Below are 17020 nucleotides of genomic sequence, written 5' to 3'. Positions count from 1 at the left end.
TAATACGGAAAAAACCCGACATTTCGTGCCCAACCAGGCAGGCGGTGGTACAAGGGTCACCAACTTGAGAGAGAGGGTGACGTCGTGTCTCCCCTCCCTTCAAGGAAACCGGTAACACAACTTCCTCCACTCCCTAGACACACTCCCAGCACTACTTATGAACATAGTATATACTTTGTTGCAATCAGCAAGTATATCATGCAGAGGTACAATTCGCTAGCTAGCATTCAAGAATAGCCCCGATTCCCTCCTTCTAAACACCCTTTTGCCCAAACGCCGATTCTGTCCATGCCCAGCAACAAAGAATCAACTAACAAGAATGAAGAAAAGATTCACGCATGCCTCTTCACCCACCCCCTAAGATGCACATCCAAAGTAGATACAACTCATGCTACTTGTTGTAGTGAGAGAGACATGTAGAATCAGGATGAGGACTCCACAATGGCATGAGCGAGGTCAACTTCCCCCGCGTCACTAATCTTTGCGGCCAGGAACTCGCCCACTTTCTGACTCAGCCGATCTCGAAGGCCATCCGTCACCATCGCGCCATGACCGTTGGCCAGTGCCATCCGGCCCTCCCGTAGCGTATTCAGCACCCCCAGCAGCACGCTAAGCACCCGCTCTGCCTCCGGCCGGCGTGGACTCTCCTCCGCCATCCCATCCTTGAGCAGGTTGCCGTACGTCGGCAGATTAGGCATGATCAGCACCCGCACCGCCTCCGCACCACCAACCGCATGTAGTCCGATCACCGCGCCATAGTGCGCCCCAAACGGCTTGGACGGGTCCAGGAACGTCTTCAGGCACGACCGGGCCAAGCGTGGCTTCAGTGTATGCGACGAATTGGAATATTTCTTGGCGATAAGGCCCAGAAGCGATGCCGCAAGGTCGCGCAGGGCAAATTGTTCCGTCAGTTCAGCACTGCCACCGAGTTGTCGGCCGATCAGGCAGGTCAAAATCGGTGGAACAAGTGAGGCGATCTATCAGGAGTCAGTCAAATGTAATCGGTGTTGTTCATGTGACAATCATGACTCACATAAGGGTCCACGTAGAGAGACTTGTTCTGTACGAGAGCCTCGGCCATGTGCATCACCTGCGTCAGGACAAAGACGTCCTTCAGTCCATGCGTCACCTTCTCCGAAATAAACTGCACGAAATATGGCACCAGCTGGTGTAATCCAGGGTCTTCTCGAAGACTAGCATAACCCGACGTCCTGTACTCCTCACTGGACTCGTCCAGGAAGGCGTTGCAGACCTTCTCGAAGTATAGCTGCAGCTCCTTGGAAAGCACATGCTTCACCAGGGGCTTGACGGAGACATTCCCTCCCCCACTCATGGCCGCCAATGTAGAGCTTGCGTTGGGTCCCTTGGACATCAGTTCCATGTTTCTCGAGTCGGCCGCCGTAGGATTCTGGGGGATGGACGGTTGTACACCTTCAACCGCCAACCAATGGGCTTAATGGAGTCAGCATGCCAACATGTCATTGTAGATATTTTCACATCGCAGCAGGGGCCAAGAATACCTGTGAAAGAGACCTCCCGAGGAACCCTGGGCAACGGCGCATTTATCAACTTCTCAAAGTCCACTTCCTCGTCCTCCACGTAGAACAGCGGCTGACCAGGCCCCAGTGATGCTTCTCCGAACCGCAAGGGCCTTGTAGACTCGTATCCGTACAGTGGCTCCACGTCCAGTACGCGCAGGGCCTGCGCGACATCTTGTGTTGTGAGTAGCGTGCGTCGACTGTGGCGCATGAATTTGAGGGCTTCTTCGAGGACCTGCGCGATGCGGTACTCGACGTCGCGGGCAAGGTTCTCGGTGACATCATTGCTGAGGTTCACGACACCGACCGACTCGGCGACATCGCGAATATTATCGGGGTTCCAAACGGACATGGTGGGTGCGGTGTTGAAGTGAAGGTGGAAGAACGGAGGCTGGACGTTGGAGGGTGGGTAGGAGGGTGTAACGTCGTCGGCTCGTCAACGAGGGGTCCGGTTATTTCGTGCAATGTGAGGTGAGTAGGTGATCATCAGATTAATTAATTATCCGGGAAGGGCCAAAATCATTCTGGAAGGCCCAGAGCAACAATGTTGAAATGAGTGGCAGCAGATAAATGCGACGCGGGAACGGAGAGAGCTTCGGAGGCAGAAGGCGGAGAAAACCTGCCGCTGGGCATCCACACGTGCGTCTTCAACTATGTCCGTGTCGGACACTTGCAAATGGAAAACAACACTATCATGTGTACAAACATATCAACTTCATCTTGCGTGAAAGCAACCCTGTTATAGAATACGATATTACATTTTTATATATTGAGTCAACCATAAGCGTGACGAAATGGAAAGTGAACCTGAACCGTTTATACTACTACTTTGCTAGGTCAGGTATACAGTGCCCTATCCTACCACAGGAGGACGCAATGTAAAGTCACGAAACGGACCTAGTCTTTCAATTCTTGATGCCTTTCATAGTCTTGAGCAGTACTTTTACTTCCAGTATTGAGAAAGAAGTACGCGAATGGTGACAATTTGATGACCGGTATTTGCTCGACTGTCTAGTCTTTGACCCCCTTCACCAATACATGGACATCTTTCGCATTTCTTGCCACTCCGTGGTCACTCCACTCCATAGTTTTCTCGTCTGTGTTGTATAGTTCGATCTGAGTCTTGTTGAAAATATTTGCAAGGCAAACATACAACTCAAGGTAAGCAAGGCTTAAGATACGGCGGTTAGTTACTATTTTCCATGGCTGATGTCCTGAAACTTACTTGATGCCAATACATGAGCGTGTTCCCTTGGAAAATGCAACGTTCCATTTGTCCAGTGTTTTGCCGCTTTCGCCAATCCATCTCTCGGGATTGAATTCGTCGGGTTTGGGGAAGATGTCTGGATCAAAGTGGATCATCCTTGTCGACATTGAGACTGCTGTCTGAAGACAAATGAGGATATTAGCTTGATCGGTTTTGGCTTATAGTGCGGATGCCTTGGCTTACTCCTGGTGGTATTAACTGGCCATCAACTTCAATTCCACCTTTGGGAACAATACGCGGGAGTCTGGATGGAGCTGGAGAGGACAGCCTAAGTGATTCCTTGATCACGGCGGTCTATCCATAAATCATTAGCGAATGACCCAGGTTATAAACAGGAAACGCTGTTATTTACCAGATATGGTAGGTTGCGTAGATATTGGTATTCGATAATCCCATCTGCGTTCACAGGCTGGCACTCGAGCTCTTCTCTCAGCTTCTTTGCAGAATTTGGGTGCGTTAGCAGGTAATAAGTAGCGCAGGATAGCGCGTAGCTTGTAGAATCTGTCCCAGCAAAGCAAAAGAAGTAAGCTTCATTAACAAGCCCGTCCATAGACCGCGATGGAGAGTCTTTCTCTGCTTGAAGAAGCGAACTGAAAACCGCCATTCGGGTATTGCCCTCTTTTTGGTCACTTGAGGCAAGATTTGTAGAGATATCTCTCATCCACTCCAGACATCGCTGGTAGATTTTAAATTATTAGTGAGCTAAGCTTCTCTGAACAATGGCATTGAGTGGTGCTTACTCACCTGTCTGAAGTCGATGTAGCCCGGGGCGACTATGTCCGTCAGTCTGGGAGGGAGGTTAAGGGCAATCCGGGCGAGGATAGGAAAGCTTCTGAACAGATGGAATCGATCCGCAAACATGTCTATGCTGGAAAGGAACGGCGGGCAGGCTGTTCCCGACATCACCAGGTTCAAAGATCTTCCATACAGCAATACCATTATGGATCAGCCTACGGAGGATACTGTTACCTGACCTTCATATTCTTCAGCAGGTCATGGAGTACGAAGAACTAACCGTGACACAACGATAGAGCTGTTGAATGTTTAGCGGGCACTGCGTCTCCGCTGCGATCTTTGCTTGATTGATAGCTTCTGTCACGATCATTTCCAGCTCGGGGGCCAGAAGATCGACATGTCTTTTTGCAAAGGGGGTTTTCACAATATCATAACGGAGCTTGTATTCGTGAGGATCGGTGAGAAAGGCAATGGAGTCATTGAACCCAATACTGCCAAAGAAGGCAGGATCCTTGTAAAAGTCCGTTCCGTTTTTGAATACTCTGAGTTTCGTCAGCATATTCTCACATAATTTATTTGCTTGTGTACCTATTGAAAAAGTCACTGTCGTTAATGTGAAGTTCATTGGGATGAATACGGACGACAGAACCTGTGTAGTAGTGAGCATAAAGAGTATGATGGTCATTTTCTTCAGCAGTGCCAGACCATATTTCGCATGTAGCGATGGAAATGATTTGGAGTACTGTCCACTCAGGATGACATCTTTATAGAATTCGTACCAACTGGTCGCAGCAGCAATCCGTGGTCCGGGGAATTTGCTGAGGGGATGGAAGTAAAGGCGAATAGTAATAACGCTACAAGCATAGATAAGGATACCAATGAGTAATATCAAGCTGATATTAGCAGGCAGGACTTGTTCAACTAGCAGATTCAAAGCAGCCATGACTGAATGTGCGAGCGAGTATAAAGCAGTGTATTACTTGAAATATAGATTTTGGGGATTTAGAAGAGCAGTCTTAAGTTGCCCTCGGAAAGGCTCCTCTCCTAGGAGTATGTCCGCAGTCACACGGGATATAAACCTAAATGTTGTCCATTGCCTATCTTCCTTTCTTTAGGGATACTCCTACCGTTGTGTACTACAGTCATAATGCACGAGCACCGTTCTAGATTGCCCCTGCAGAGCGCATTGCCCCTACATTCCAAGGTATGCCGTCAAACATAAGTAGTTTGAGCGTCCTGCATAACGGTTGGGTTTGCACAACAGTGCTCATCGGTCTGATAGAACTACCCAGTAGGGTTGTAGAGTGTTTTCAGTTTCATGTACCGGACTTTGGCGTTTGTAAGCCATTAAAATCCGCTAGTTTCTATATGGAAATACTAACTTTATCAATGAGCTACCGGTATCTCTAATGAATCCTAATAAATTAGAGTTTAGTACTGGTATTTACTCGTGATTTTTTGAAATTGAGACGACGTTTTGGAGTGAAATTTCAATATTACTGCAATGGCTTCCAGGAATTGGAATTCCAACAACCGGGTCACTATCCAGGCGCATGGGATGTATCAGACTGTGTAATCTTCAGCGTCAATCGGCAGGTTCTTATCTGGAGCTTTGTAAGCTTCGGAAACTCACACATAATACCAAAGAAACTGAATCTTGTTCAAGCAACAAGCAAAACAATCCATATCCAGCAGCATCAAGGATTCCTTACATCAAGGAGTACCCTGCATCAACAGGAATAACGACACCCGTGACATATGAAGAACTATCGGATGCGAGCCACAATACACTTTCCGCAACCTCTTCCGGCCGTGCACAGCGTCCCAAAAGGGAGCTTTGCTTTGCAAGTACGTCCTCACTGGCACCTATCTTGGTCAGGGTGTCGGAAAGCATTTCAGTTTTGGTCATGCCGGGGGCGACCGCATTCACTCTAATCTGGTTGTGGCCGTTTTCTTTCGCTGCAGTGGTGGTCAAAGCGGCCACACCGTGCTTGGAAGCACAGTAGGCAGGCATAGTAGGCCTCGTCTTCAGAGCACCACTGGAGGAGATGTTGATAATGGAGCCGCCGCGACCTTGCGTGATCATCTGTTGCAATTCCCACTTCAGGCAGTAGGCGACGCTGGAGAGGTTGGTATCGATCACTCTACCCCATTCGGCCTCGTCCAGCTCTGAAATCGACATGGAATTACCGTTCACGCCTGCGTTGTTCACTGCAATGTCAAGGTTGCCGAATATTGTGATTGTTTCCTCAACTGCGTTTCGGATGCTACTGGAGCTGGTGACATCTGTCTCGATGAAGCGTGCTTCATAACCTTGGCTAATGAGTTCCTTCTCGACTTGCCTACCGATTGCCCCGTCAATTTCGGCAATAGCGACTTTCACGCCGGATCTAGCGAGTGCAAATGAAATGGCTTTGCCGATGCCCCTCCCACCTCCTGTCACCATAGCAGTTTTTCCATGTAGATCAGGGTAGATAGCCATTGTCAGGTGAATCAATAGCCAATTGCTATAGGTTACTAAGTGGGCTTTTGTGGTAGGACGAACTTGGGGAATGCTAGAAAAGAGTTCTCTTATCGAAGGTATCATTCATGTGAGTCGGATGCCTTCTTAAAGCAAGAAAGCGGTCATTAGGTCATTTGTATAGTTCTCTCTCAGTGCAGCTCATTGCATCAATCGGATGCATTTACATGCGTCCATTCCTTTGGGAAACGTCGAGAATGCAGATGCACATCACAGTCTGGTGGAGGGTTCTATGAATATTTGGCTTGAATGTATAGATACTGGTAGTAGGGAATGCGAACACGTACACAGGCACGTCATATGCTTGGGGCTTAGCTGCTCCACCCAAGGGCTATGAGGTCCAGTCAGTCTCACTGCAGACCCCAGACAAGCAGACTCTACCACAAGTACTGCGCAAATTTCTCGCCGTGACTATCTTACAGTACCTTTGCTGCTTCGACTACCATGGATGGGGCTATCCACTCAATCTTCATATAGTACGCTGAATGAAATCAGGGCTAGGTAGGCTACCAGCCCGCTTCGTCCTTCTGAGCTAAGGCAGCAATACTGATCAATCATCTTCCGAGACTTCGATCGAGTCCCCACACTATATTGAAAGGGTGATAATATCCAATTTTTCTAGACTGCAGTCTTTGCTCGTCGCATAAGTCTTGTGCATTCTCAACAGGACGTAGATTTGCACCTGTGGAACAAACGGCGACGCGGCTGCACCTGCCCAGTCAGTTAACTGGTTAAACTTCTCATTTCAACTCGATTGTCATTGGGAAGTAGTACTGCCGATCTGGTAGGATGTGTATCACGAGCTCCATAGCAGCAGGGCAGGTATACAGCATTACTGTTTGAGATCAGTGAATATGTCAGTTCCCTGTAGATCCTTACAAAGAATCACAAGCAAACTTCGACTGATTTTGTTCCCCTGCTGGTAATCACAGCATTGGGAATGCGGTTATCAACTGTACTACCCAGCTGTGAGGGAGAGAAAGAGGTCAACTGATACAGTTAATGGTGGCGCCAAAACCTTGGGGTGATGATAAGGAGGCGTCACGGTAGCTATTTGGACAGGCATCCATCCACATCTAGTATCTGATTCACATAGGGGGTCACGATAGACCTTGGATATCAAAAAAGCTCGCCCTATGAGTATTAGACCAAACCCTGCTTGTCCACCCTGATCTATCATTTCTATCCCTGATACTCACTTATCAAAGCCGTGAAGATGGGATGGGACGCTGGCAATGTCGTCGAGGTGAAATTACCTCCGCTGTTTATAAGCTTCGCTGCGAGAAAGGCTCCAGTCAACAGTCATTATGAAACCATCAGAGAAGAGTCAGAGCAGTGGCTCATCAAGTATAAATTTTCGTTTCTCTCATCCTAGTATCATTATCTAACTCTCTGAAGGACGTGCAAATTTGATAAAGATATGGCACGGTTCGTTAACAAGACCGACTTCGGCTATTTTGTGGGCATCGTGGCTCCTAATGCAGACCGAGATGAGTTACGAACAATGTTCGACTGGGGGAATTGGGTACGTATGCCTTGCTTTCTACCAACTGTTTATGCCGATTCTGCTCAAGGTCTTTCCTTTTGATGATGGTAGTGTTACCCTGACGTTATGGCACTTGCGTTTACTCGTGCTCACATATCGATATGAACAGCTTTCGATAACGGAGATTTGAAAGTGGATCTGGACGGCGTGCGAAGAATGATGGACGAGCTTTTGGCTGTCATGAATAACGAGACAACCTTTAGACCAAAGGACCCTCTCGTTGTTGCTTTCAAGTCCATCTGGGACAGACTATCTGAAGTGAGTGCCTCACCCATGAGATTGTAATCCTCGCTAATGATCCAGTCGAACTGCTCTGCTGGTAATCACATCCTCAACCTAAGATTGATCTGGATGCATAACTGATCTTTAGTACGATGCCAGGCACCCTTCGACGGTTTGCTAGATCAATGCAAGACTACTCTGAAGCATGTATTCAGCAAGTTATTATGCAGTCTAAATTCCAGGGCAGCGAAACACTCTCAGTCGACGAGTTTATTGCAATGAGACGTGGGAGTATTGCAACAACGCCCCTATTTGCGCTGTTTGAGTAGGTTGCTTTCCTACTTAGTTCGGATCAAGCGTGCTAACTATCAAGATACGCCTATGGGTTGAACATACCAGATGAAGTCTTTGAGTGTTCATCAATCAAAGAGCTGGGGAGAGTTAGCACTGAAGTGACAGTCATGTAAGATCCTTGTCCGTTGTAGAAATCAGCTACTAACTCGACAGCCAAAATGACATTGTTTCCTATCGGAAGGAGCAGGTATGTGCATATGTATGGCCCGCCAGCGGAAGGTGCAGAGTTCCTAACCCTCCGTCATCAGCTCCTTGATGAGAATAGCAACTTGATCAAGATATATCTCCGGGACGGTTTCTCAGTTCAGGCTGCTTTTGACGAAGCGGCAAAGTTACTGGCTACCTGCTACCGTGACTGGTATTTGGCACTAGCCGACTTACCCAGTTGGGGCGAAGATGTCGACGCTCAGGTTCAGACGTATATTGAGGGGCTCCAGAACGTTGTTCTGGCTAATATTCATTGGAGGTAAGATCTTCTCTCAACTTCGCTATAATGTCTAATGGTGGTGTAGTTTCCGAGCTGAGCGGTATTGGAAATCGAATGCGGAGATACAGAAGGATAGAACGATTGAAGTGCGACTGACATGAGGATGTCTTGGCTGTGGTGAAATGACTTAGATTGAGTGTGATTCAACACTCAGATTGCATGACTTACGTTCCATGGCAATAGGCAGGCTGGCAGGCTGGCATGCAGTGCTCTTTGCCAGTATTCGGATTGCTGATGCTTGCTTAAACTTATTTCGGAGCATTGTGACTTCATAGAATCATAAAGAATGACTCTTGTTATAGATTAGCCATTCTGTCCGGTTGTCTAGACGCAACATATTTCAAAAGGGTGTGAAAACAGGAAAAAGAAATATCACAGAAGAGGTCTAGATATCTCAGTGCCTGAAATTACAGGCCATCGAGTCACATTTATATTATACAGTAAGATTTTCTTTTCTTTTATTTGTTGTAGTATTATGAAGCACAGTATATGTTGGATTGGTTACTCTCACACTCGTGACGCAACTTAGACTGTTTTCTTGCCTCGCCTCCGGATATTTTCCTTCCTACCCTTACAGGTCACCCACTCCTAGCCCATCTGGATCCTCGAAACAATGGCTGGGTCACATCTAGATGGCATGGAAGCAGAGGCGTTCGAACTACCAACAAACATCACTACAATTCCTCAAACACCAGTCCAAAGCTACATTCAGGAGACGCTAGCATCAATCCTGGATGAACTGTCCTCCCCTGAAGGCCAACCGTCCATTACTCTCAAACAGAGAGGCAAAAGGTTCGCATCATTATTCATCAACCCACAAACACAGGCCCTGGAGACCTCAGAGATGCAGACATACACCACCTACAGATGGCCCGGCAGAGATGAGAACGAAGCCTGGAGATTCAGTACGATATATTGTCACTGTTCATAGCCTCCTCTGATGAGAACACAGCTGTCACATTACGGGTCCTCGCAGCCATTGCAGAGGCAGTTCAGGAGGGGTTGGTGGTTTCCAAGAGGTGAGCAGCACATATCACCTGTATACTCTACCACGATTTAATTACTAACTTCAGAATAGAGACATATACTACAGTGACCCCACCTGCTTTGGCACCCAGAGAACCGTCGATACCCTCGTTGATGACTTGACCCACACAATGGGGGTGGATCGTGCTGCATTATATGTGGTTTGTAGTACTCAGTAGTGCCCACTTCTAGGATGCTAAGTACGCCAATCACAGGAAGCAGCAGCAAAGGGACTCGTTGTGGGATACTATCAAATGATCAGTAAAAGCGGTGCAGTGGTGGATGCGCGTTTCTCAAACCAGGTCTGTTGCACTCATCACCACTATACACAGCATGAGATGACCTCTCCAGGATACTCTAGTGCCTAGAACGCAAGACATCCACAAAATCGATCTCGCAGATGTTACTTGGGTACTGGTTCTAGAAAAGGAGGTCCTTGCTGCCGTCAAACCCTCTATTCCAAAGTGGAGTGAACTAACACCCTCAGGCCGTATATCGTCGACTCGCGAGCAGCAACTATCAATTCAAATCCGCAGCAGGCAAGGGTATCCTTGTTACCGTACGTCCTTGTTCCCTCATCACATTCCAAGAGAAATACCAACAATTCCAAGGGGAAAGGATATCCCGACCTCAACACTCGGGCATTCGTCCGAAAGCTCTTCGACCACAGCCGCCAACTCACCAAACGACCGCAGTTCTACGCCTTAGTAGACGCCGACCCAGACGGAATGGCCATCATGGCCACATACAACTACGGTTCAGTGGCTTTTACACACGAGAACCGGAACTTGAATGTCCCAGGTCTCCACTGGCTGGGACTGAGAATAACGGATGTGGTTGCAGGCGCTGATCCGCTAGACGATAACACAGTACTCCATCTCACAAAAAGAGATAGGAAGAAGGTTGTCGCTATGCTGTCCAGAAATCCTATCTGGGCGGCCGATGGCCCGGAGCCGGGATGGCGAGTCGAGCTGCAGCGGATGCTCATGCTGAATGTCAAGGCAGAGACGGAGATCCTATATGACATGGAGGGAGGGTTGACCCGATGGTTGGATCGGAAGCTGAGTAGTAGGTAGGTACTAGGACATATCCATGACTTATGCCATTATAACAACGAAATAACGATATGTACTAAACAAAGCATCTATGCATTCCCGACCATGCATCTACCCCAGAAAAGATATATAAGAATAGGAGAATAAAAGAAAGAACGAACGTACCACAACGCCAACCCAAGCAACCAATGCATCCATCCATCAATCCATCCATCCATCCAAGCTTCCAAGCTATGCCACAATTCCTCCACGACACACAAGAGTATAGACAAGACAGCGAGCAACCAGCCCACCAACCAGGTACTTATATACGAGCGAAATCCCCTACCCTACCCATCACCACTCAACACATATTAACCCAAGGATGGGGTATTCACAACCCCAATCCTTTCCGAACCTCATCCCTCACCTTCCTTTCATACTCCCCCCTCCGCTCCCTCCACATCTTCGCGGCCTCAACATTCGCCGGAGACTCATCATTCGGCTCCGCCAACATACTCATAACAGAGATGAGAATCTTCTCCACGCTCTGAATAGGCGACCACCGCTCCGAAGCGTGTTCGTAATGGTTGGGGTCGTCACCGGGGGGGTGAAGGATGGAGATACACACGGTTCCGTTGGGGTAGACTATACACATTCATCCAGAACAAATTAGCACATGCCCAACAACCCAAATTCTTTTTAATTAAAAAGCCAAATGATAATCGAAGAGGAAAAGAAGATCATATACCATTAGGATGCCAAACCCCACCACCCACAAACTTCATCGTCGGCGGACTAAGCGGATAATCTTTGGGAAACTTCAATTCAGCCGCGAACACGCCGCCCTCAAAGGGCGTGCCTTCGGGTCCCTGGATCAGTGCTTCCCAGTGGAACATGTCATCTTCGGTGACGGGGCCGGCGGTGATGCCCTCGGGAGGGTTGGTAGAGAGGTTTTTGTATTCGTGGAAGAGACGTTTCTGGGCGACGGAGGACATTTTGATCACTGCCTTTTTTCCCTTTTTTTTTCTCTTGAAAGAGATTGAGATTTGATTTAAAAATTGTTTTGATTTTTCTCCGGGCGTGGGAGGGGAAATCTGGTGCTGGTTGGGGTTTCTGTGCTGGTGGCGTGGCGGTCTGGCTGTGTCTAATCTGGCGATTAGATAAAGAGGGGAGGAGAGTGCGGAGATCGGACCGGAGAGGGGAGGGTGAAAGGACACCGGGGGAGATGGATTATGTACCTGGGGTGGCGTTGAGGAAGATAAGTTAGGATTAAGAAAACTTTTTTTAAGAGGCTGGGTTACTACTACTGGGGAAAGGTGAGTGAGTGGACTGGAATTGAATTGGAGGAGAAATCAAGGTTTGCCACTTTTGAAAGCCAATGAATTGATGGAGTGATTGAGGTTCCATTGATTGATTGATTGTTGAGCCGGTGGGATGTGGGTGCCTGAGGCTGCAATGTTGCTTATCGCCGCATTCGTCAGGGGATGGAGCATTGATGGACTAGATATAATTATGTATAGGATTGTTCATTTTCGCGTGATATTGTACATTTTATTGGACGTCACTGCCGTTATGGTACATAGAGCAGATCGTTGTCAGTAACCTGCAAACCCTGATATGCATTTCAAGCAGGGCCGAGAGTAAATGACATCAACGTCTACTCCGTACTCGGCCCGATCATGTCGAGTATGCTATAAGTATGTCAGAGCCGTTACGGTGATTCTCGTTACACCGAACTCATGAGTTCTGTTGTAGTACCCTCGCACGAGTAAGAGGAACCGTCTCACGGTGTCAGCCGGCATCCTGATCTAACTGTTTGTTGTATGGTCGATCAGCCGCTTAGAACCAATCGAAATCATCGCCTCCCTCGCCCTCGTCGCCTTCATCTGCCCAAGGGTCCTCTTCCTGACCCCATGTGTTCTCAGGCTCCTTTCCCCACGGACTCTCGGGCTCCTCCCCCCAAACATCCCCATACGGACCCGTTTGACCTGGCGCCGGTGGTTGTTGGTCTACAGGTGCTGCTTGCTGATCGGGAGCAGGCTGGCTGCCTCCCATCCCACGAGACATGGCGTCGTAGCCAGCCATTGCGCCCGCGCCTGCTGCTCCAGCTGCTGCACCATCAGCCATTCCACCAGCTGCCCCGGCGCGACCAAGAGTTCCCGCGGCCGCTTCCCCAACGGCACCTGCTTCACCGGCTGCTGCGCCCCCGGCGGCAGCACCCCCAGCAGCTGCCTCACCACCAAACCCGGGGATCCAGAGGGGCATGAAACCGAATCCGCCCGAGTTGCTATGGCGACTAAAGTAGTCAAAGTCGATGCTCACAGCGGTTGCCAGCATCACGGCACGCTGGTCGAACGTCATCCCAGTAGTCGCACGGTTCTTGTCGAGGAACTCTTCGCTGGGGGAAGCAGAGTCCATTCTAAGTGCATAGACACCCGTATCTGTGAAGATTTCCCGGGCAAATCCGGCAAAGTCGCGATTCACGGAGCCGATCAGCTGTTTGTCAGAGGAACGTAGGCCAAAATCCCAGGACAAGAAGGGCTCGTCGACATATGCAAATTGGTGGTATTCGCCTGTTTCCTGGCCACTTTGAGATGATTTAACCAACTGCATTTGCTGTGTGTTGGACATATCCATCTGGTTAAGTGGTAGCTTCTGTGTTTCCATCTCTGTCGCTGGATTTGGCGAGTGGTGATATGTGAAGAGGTTGTATTTGCGTCGTAGCGGGGCCCATTGTTGCTGGGCCTCTCCGATAACCCGCATTTCATCCAAGCCCAAGGATGAAACCCGAGCATTTGAATCCCCTGTAGGGTGAACCAGAGATCCGGTAGAGGTCGTATGTAGTGTGGTGGACGTTGAATAGGTACCCTTTGCCAGGTCGAGAGGATCATATACGCGGATTCGGGAGTTGATCCATGAGAACGGACGGTGGAACTACACAGTCAGCATCATCCACAAGTAACCGGCAGATTGCAACCCACCCGAAGCACTTCATTCTCATGCCTGTCAAACACATGCGTCACGAAACTGCGATGCGTCCGGAACGATTGTCGCGCCATCATGTTCACCATGCCTTTCTCTTGCTCCGCCATATAGCCGATATGATTGCCGTTGGCATCCATGATGACGTACTTGTTGGCTTGTTCAAAACCAATCATCACATTCATGAGCTCCAACTGCCGCTGCACCACCAGACCTGAGTTTGCGAGAATTCCCGTCGCCGGATGGGTCTCTTTTATCACGCCATGAGGGTCTTCGGGGATGTGGACTGGAGCGAGGAGGGTGTTCTGGGAGGGGTCATATTGTGAGGCAGGGGTTTGGGGGTTTTCGGAGGTTGTCTCTGGATTGCTAGGCTCAGGTGCTCGCGATGCCGGGACTTCTCTTCTGATGGGCTCTGGCCTGCGTATGGAGTTTCGGGGGCCTCGGGGGTTGGGTCGGCCGCGAAGTGAGCTGGCGAGAGCTCGACCGGGAGCTCGAAGGCACTGCGCCGGCGGTGTTCGGAGCGCGCTCCACATTCCAGTGATTGACGCCAGTCAGTATTGATGTATGATGCAAAGTTAGACGAAGATACGTGAGGTAATTGTAGCACCGAGAAGTATAGTTGAGTTAGCTGAAGATGAAAGAGAAAGAGTGGAAGATTCCCGCGATGACGAAGGTGCGGGAGCGGAGTTAACGGCGATAAGACGCTGATCATCCATCCGCCCTCGTTTTGCCTTCATCCACCCCGCGAATTGATTGAGAGATAAACCGAAAAATTCTCCAGTACTTTTAAGTCCATTTTGAGAATGCTTCCATACGCTATACTGGGAGCCTCGGATTATCACAAATCGTCGAACGGTTCGGTCACATGAAAGCGTTGTGAATAGCGCGTCCCGAAATTAATAAATATATATTTTGAACCACGGCAGTGCTTTTGAGACGCCTTTTTAGTTGTTGCTGATGATGGTTCTTAGTACTAGCATCTTGACGACACCATCATTTCCACAACCAGCAGACGGTATATACTTAGTAGTCAACGGAAGAAGCGTTCATACTATTCTGTGCACCTAAACCTGTCTTTCCAAGTTCTGCCTACATGAACTAACCTACTCTACAGCCGGAGCGCTGATTGCGATCCAGCTGCTTGAACACATAGTGCCGATGGAACTAACATTGGAATGCACATTAATCGCTATAACCACGCCAGGAAGTAAGCACCGAGGTCCAGAACCTATGAATCAGGTATGGTCTGATGCCTCTGATCAACAACTCAATCGCAAGGCGATGACCCGGAATTCGAGCTGCTGCCTATTCATAGCACAAAGGCAACTGCTTGTGCAATATCCAAGAGCGCTTTGACACAAACAAGGCAATAATGCTGCAAGAGCCACTCAACCGCGACGCAGTTCAACGCGCAGGCCTCAAAAGTAACCCTAAGCAACAGGATACCCAAGACATATCCAGAGCTGATAAGCACCAACACAGACACCAGTAGTTCCAAATCCAGCCGAAAAAGTTACACCACCTCTTGCGACAACTCAATCACAAAAGACCCTTGCGCGCCAACTCAATCTTCCGCGCCGCCTCACCCGCCTTGTATCCTCCCTTCGACACACAAACGGCACTTCCTTCGCCAAGTTCAACCTTCTCTTCGACATCGGGGTGCGGACACGGGCAATGGTGCGGGAAATGGACGCATGCGAGGGTACCAGGACAGAGGTATTTATCGCAATGGGCTGTGCTAATTAGCTTCACACGCATATCCCAATAAAAGAATCCACCACTTACCTGAATCCCACTGACTCTGATACCGCGAGCTATCACTCGGAACATTTTGCGCCGCCTGCTGACGACCCTGGTGACCACCACCACCACCGCCGCCACCTCCAAACATATGCTCAAAGAACTGGAACTGCGCGTGAGCCACAGAGGCAAGTAGAAGAAGGGCTCCGAGGAGCCGAATCCAAGAGAACATAGCGAAGTTAGACTCGACAAACAACCGAGCAATATGTCCAAATCCAAAAAAAAGCGAAGCAAACTAAATTGCAGAGCAAAGCAAGCAAAGGAACTAAGTATATAGTTGTAGATAGATAAGTTACCGGCCATCAGGCCGCATCCGGCACGTGACCTCACCCGCCAAGTCCCATCTCCGATCCGCGAAAAAAAGCAGGCCCCGGGAAATAGAGCGAGCCATCTCTCCCCAGTTCAATCCCCATTGAACATCACCACCCCCCAAATCCACACAATGTTCCAACCTCGATTGCTAGCGCCCCTCCGGGCTCTAGAAAGGGGACTTACCAGAGCCCCCACGGCCGCCACCACCGCCATCCGCAACAACAACACCTCCTCGCTCCTCCGCAACACCTCCTCCATCCTCTCCGCAACCAGCAACAGCAGCATATTAACACAATCCAAGCTCACCCCGCTAGTATCCCCAACATTACACCAATTCCTCCAAGTCCGACACGCCTCCCACGCCTCCCAAGGAACCGCGAACCGTCACTCCCGCGATCCGGCCGGAAAGCGTCTCGGCGCGAAACGCACAGCCGGTGAATACGTCGTCCCCGGATGCATCATCTTCCGGCAACGAGGCACGAAATGGTTCCCTGGTGAGAACTGCGCCATGGGCCGCGATCATACCATCTACGCTGCTGAGGCCGGGTATGTGCGGTACTACCTGGACCCCGAGCGTCATCCGGATCGGAAGTACATTGGAGTTGTGTTTGAGAAGGATGGGAAGTTGCCGACGCCGAAGAACGCGCCGACTAGGAGGAAGTTGAACCGTGTGGCGGTTCGGTTTGAGCCTGAGGAGGAGGTGGCTGCCAAGCAGGGTGATTTGGTGGCTAAGATTGGTGAGGACGGGACGCAGGTTGGCAGTGCTACGAAGGTTGAGGCTGCTCAGGCTGCCGTTCAGTTGCGTCCTGGTTATATGTACCGTGAGGCCAACTGGAGTATTGGTCGTGCTGCGGAGAAGGCTGGCATTACGGCTAAGCCGTATAACCGCAAGAACCGCTGGTTGGCGTGGAGGAAGAGGACTGCTAAGGCTGATCGGTTGGCACAGATGAAGAGTCTGAAGAATAAGAAGAAGAAGAAGGGTGGGAAATAGATGATTTGATGGAGGGGATTATGTCGGTGAGGGGTTGACTGCGTGTGTGTGATATATTAGTTCTGGTTCTAGGGTTTCTTTTTGTGTCTGTCTACCTATATGTATGTATGTATTATAAGACGTTTGAATGGGCTGCAATTACTATTTCCTTTCTCTATATTAAGAAACAAGAACTGATGCTTTAACAGAGTAGCAGACTCCA

General features: G+C 49.3%; 9 protein-coding genes across 9 annotated transcripts; 3 read left to right on the top strand and 6 right to left on the bottom strand.

Moving 5' to 3' along the window:
* Nucleotides 1–422: 422 nt before the first annotated feature.
* AtWU_10923 (TATA-binding protein-associated factor TAF6) lies at nucleotides 423–1890 on the bottom strand (the record flags this gene model as incomplete). The annotated part of the gene is made up of 3 exons (XM_035506025.1): nucleotides 423–977; nucleotides 1034–1452; nucleotides 1521–1890. The coding sequence occupies 3 exons, from the start codon at nucleotides 1888–1890 to the stop codon at nucleotides 423–425; spliced, it is 1344 nt and encodes a 447-aa protein (XP_035361918.1).
* A 659-nt stretch (nucleotides 1891–2549) lies between these two features.
* On the bottom strand, nucleotides 2550–4483 carry AtWU_10922 (cytochrome P450; the record flags this gene model as incomplete). Its single annotated transcript, XM_035506024.1, has 8 exons — nucleotides 2550–2709; nucleotides 2764–2924; nucleotides 2989–3099; nucleotides 3158–3481; nucleotides 3550–3724; nucleotides 3810–4082; nucleotides 4129–4189; nucleotides 4246–4483. 8 exons carry the CDS (start codon nucleotides 4481–4483, stop codon nucleotides 2550–2552), a joined length of 1503 nt encoding a protein of 500 aa, XP_035361917.1.
* Nucleotides 4484–5248: 765 nt separating this feature from the next.
* AtWU_10921 (SDR family NAD(P)-dependent oxidoreductase) lies at nucleotides 5249–6022 on the bottom strand (the record flags this gene model as incomplete). Its single annotated transcript, XM_035506023.1, has 1 exon — nucleotides 5249–6022. One exon carries the CDS (start codon nucleotides 6020–6022, stop codon nucleotides 5249–5251), a length of 774 nt encoding a protein of 257 aa, XP_035361916.1.
* A 1255-nt stretch (nucleotides 6023–7277) lies between these two features.
* AtWU_10920 (terpene synthase family protein) lies at nucleotides 7278–8771 on the top strand (the record flags this gene model as incomplete). The annotated part of the gene is made up of 9 exons (XM_035506022.1): nucleotides 7278–7408; nucleotides 7460–7590; nucleotides 7717–7865; nucleotides 7911–7926; nucleotides 7989–8154; nucleotides 8203–8292; nucleotides 8337–8370; nucleotides 8432–8649; nucleotides 8696–8771. The coding sequence occupies 9 exons, from the start codon at nucleotides 7278–7280 to the stop codon at nucleotides 8769–8771; spliced, it is 1011 nt and encodes a 336-aa protein (XP_035361915.1).
* A 512-nt stretch (nucleotides 8772–9283) lies between these two features.
* Nucleotides 9284–10772, top strand: AtWU_10919 (putative meiosis-specific topoisomerase Spo11; the record flags this gene model as incomplete). Its single annotated transcript, XM_035506021.1, has 6 exons — nucleotides 9284–9575; nucleotides 9623–9689; nucleotides 9749–9857; nucleotides 9912–9998; nucleotides 10184–10255; nucleotides 10308–10772. The coding sequence occupies 6 exons, from the start codon at nucleotides 9284–9286 to the stop codon at nucleotides 10770–10772; spliced, it is 1092 nt and encodes a 363-aa protein (XP_035361914.1).
* Nucleotides 10773–11124: 352 nt separating this feature from the next.
* AtWU_10918 (E2 ubiquitin-conjugating protein UBC7) lies at nucleotides 11125–11728 on the bottom strand (the record flags this gene model as incomplete). The annotated part of the gene is made up of 2 exons (XM_035506020.1): nucleotides 11125–11378; nucleotides 11482–11728. The coding sequence occupies 2 exons, from the start codon at nucleotides 11726–11728 to the stop codon at nucleotides 11125–11127; spliced, it is 501 nt and encodes a 166-aa protein (XP_035361913.1).
* An 844-nt stretch (nucleotides 11729–12572) lies between these two features.
* AtWU_10917 (scramblase family protein) lies at nucleotides 12573–14248 on the bottom strand (the record flags this gene model as incomplete). The annotated part of the gene is made up of 2 exons (XM_035506019.1): nucleotides 12573–13667; nucleotides 13715–14248. 2 exons carry the CDS (start codon nucleotides 14246–14248, stop codon nucleotides 12573–12575), a joined length of 1629 nt encoding a protein of 542 aa, XP_035361912.1.
* A 1006-nt stretch (nucleotides 14249–15254) lies between these two features.
* Nucleotides 15255–15687, bottom strand: lcl2 (the record flags this gene model as incomplete). Its single annotated transcript, XM_035506018.1, has 2 exons — nucleotides 15255–15448; nucleotides 15501–15687. 2 exons carry the CDS (start codon nucleotides 15685–15687, stop codon nucleotides 15255–15257), a joined length of 381 nt encoding a protein of 126 aa, XP_035361911.1.
* A 270-nt stretch (nucleotides 15688–15957) lies between these two features.
* On the top strand, nucleotides 15958–16818 carry AtWU_10915 (mitochondrial 54S ribosomal protein bL27m; the record flags this gene model as incomplete). The annotated part of the gene is made up of 1 exon (XM_035506017.1): nucleotides 15958–16818. The coding sequence occupies one exon, from the start codon at nucleotides 15958–15960 to the stop codon at nucleotides 16816–16818; it is 861 nt and encodes a 286-aa protein (XP_035361910.1).
* Between the last annotated feature and the right edge of the window lie 202 nt (nucleotides 16819–17020).

Source organism: Aspergillus tubingensis, assembly GCF_013340325.1.
Source record: "Aspergillus tubingensis WU-2223L DNA, scaffold_15, whole genome shotgun sequence".
Taxonomy (NCBI): Eukaryota; Fungi; Ascomycota; class Eurotiomycetes; order Eurotiales; family Aspergillaceae; genus Aspergillus; species Aspergillus tubingensis.
The sequence above is the reverse complement of the archived record's forward strand: the minus strand, read 5'-3'. Positions and strand labels throughout refer to the sequence as shown.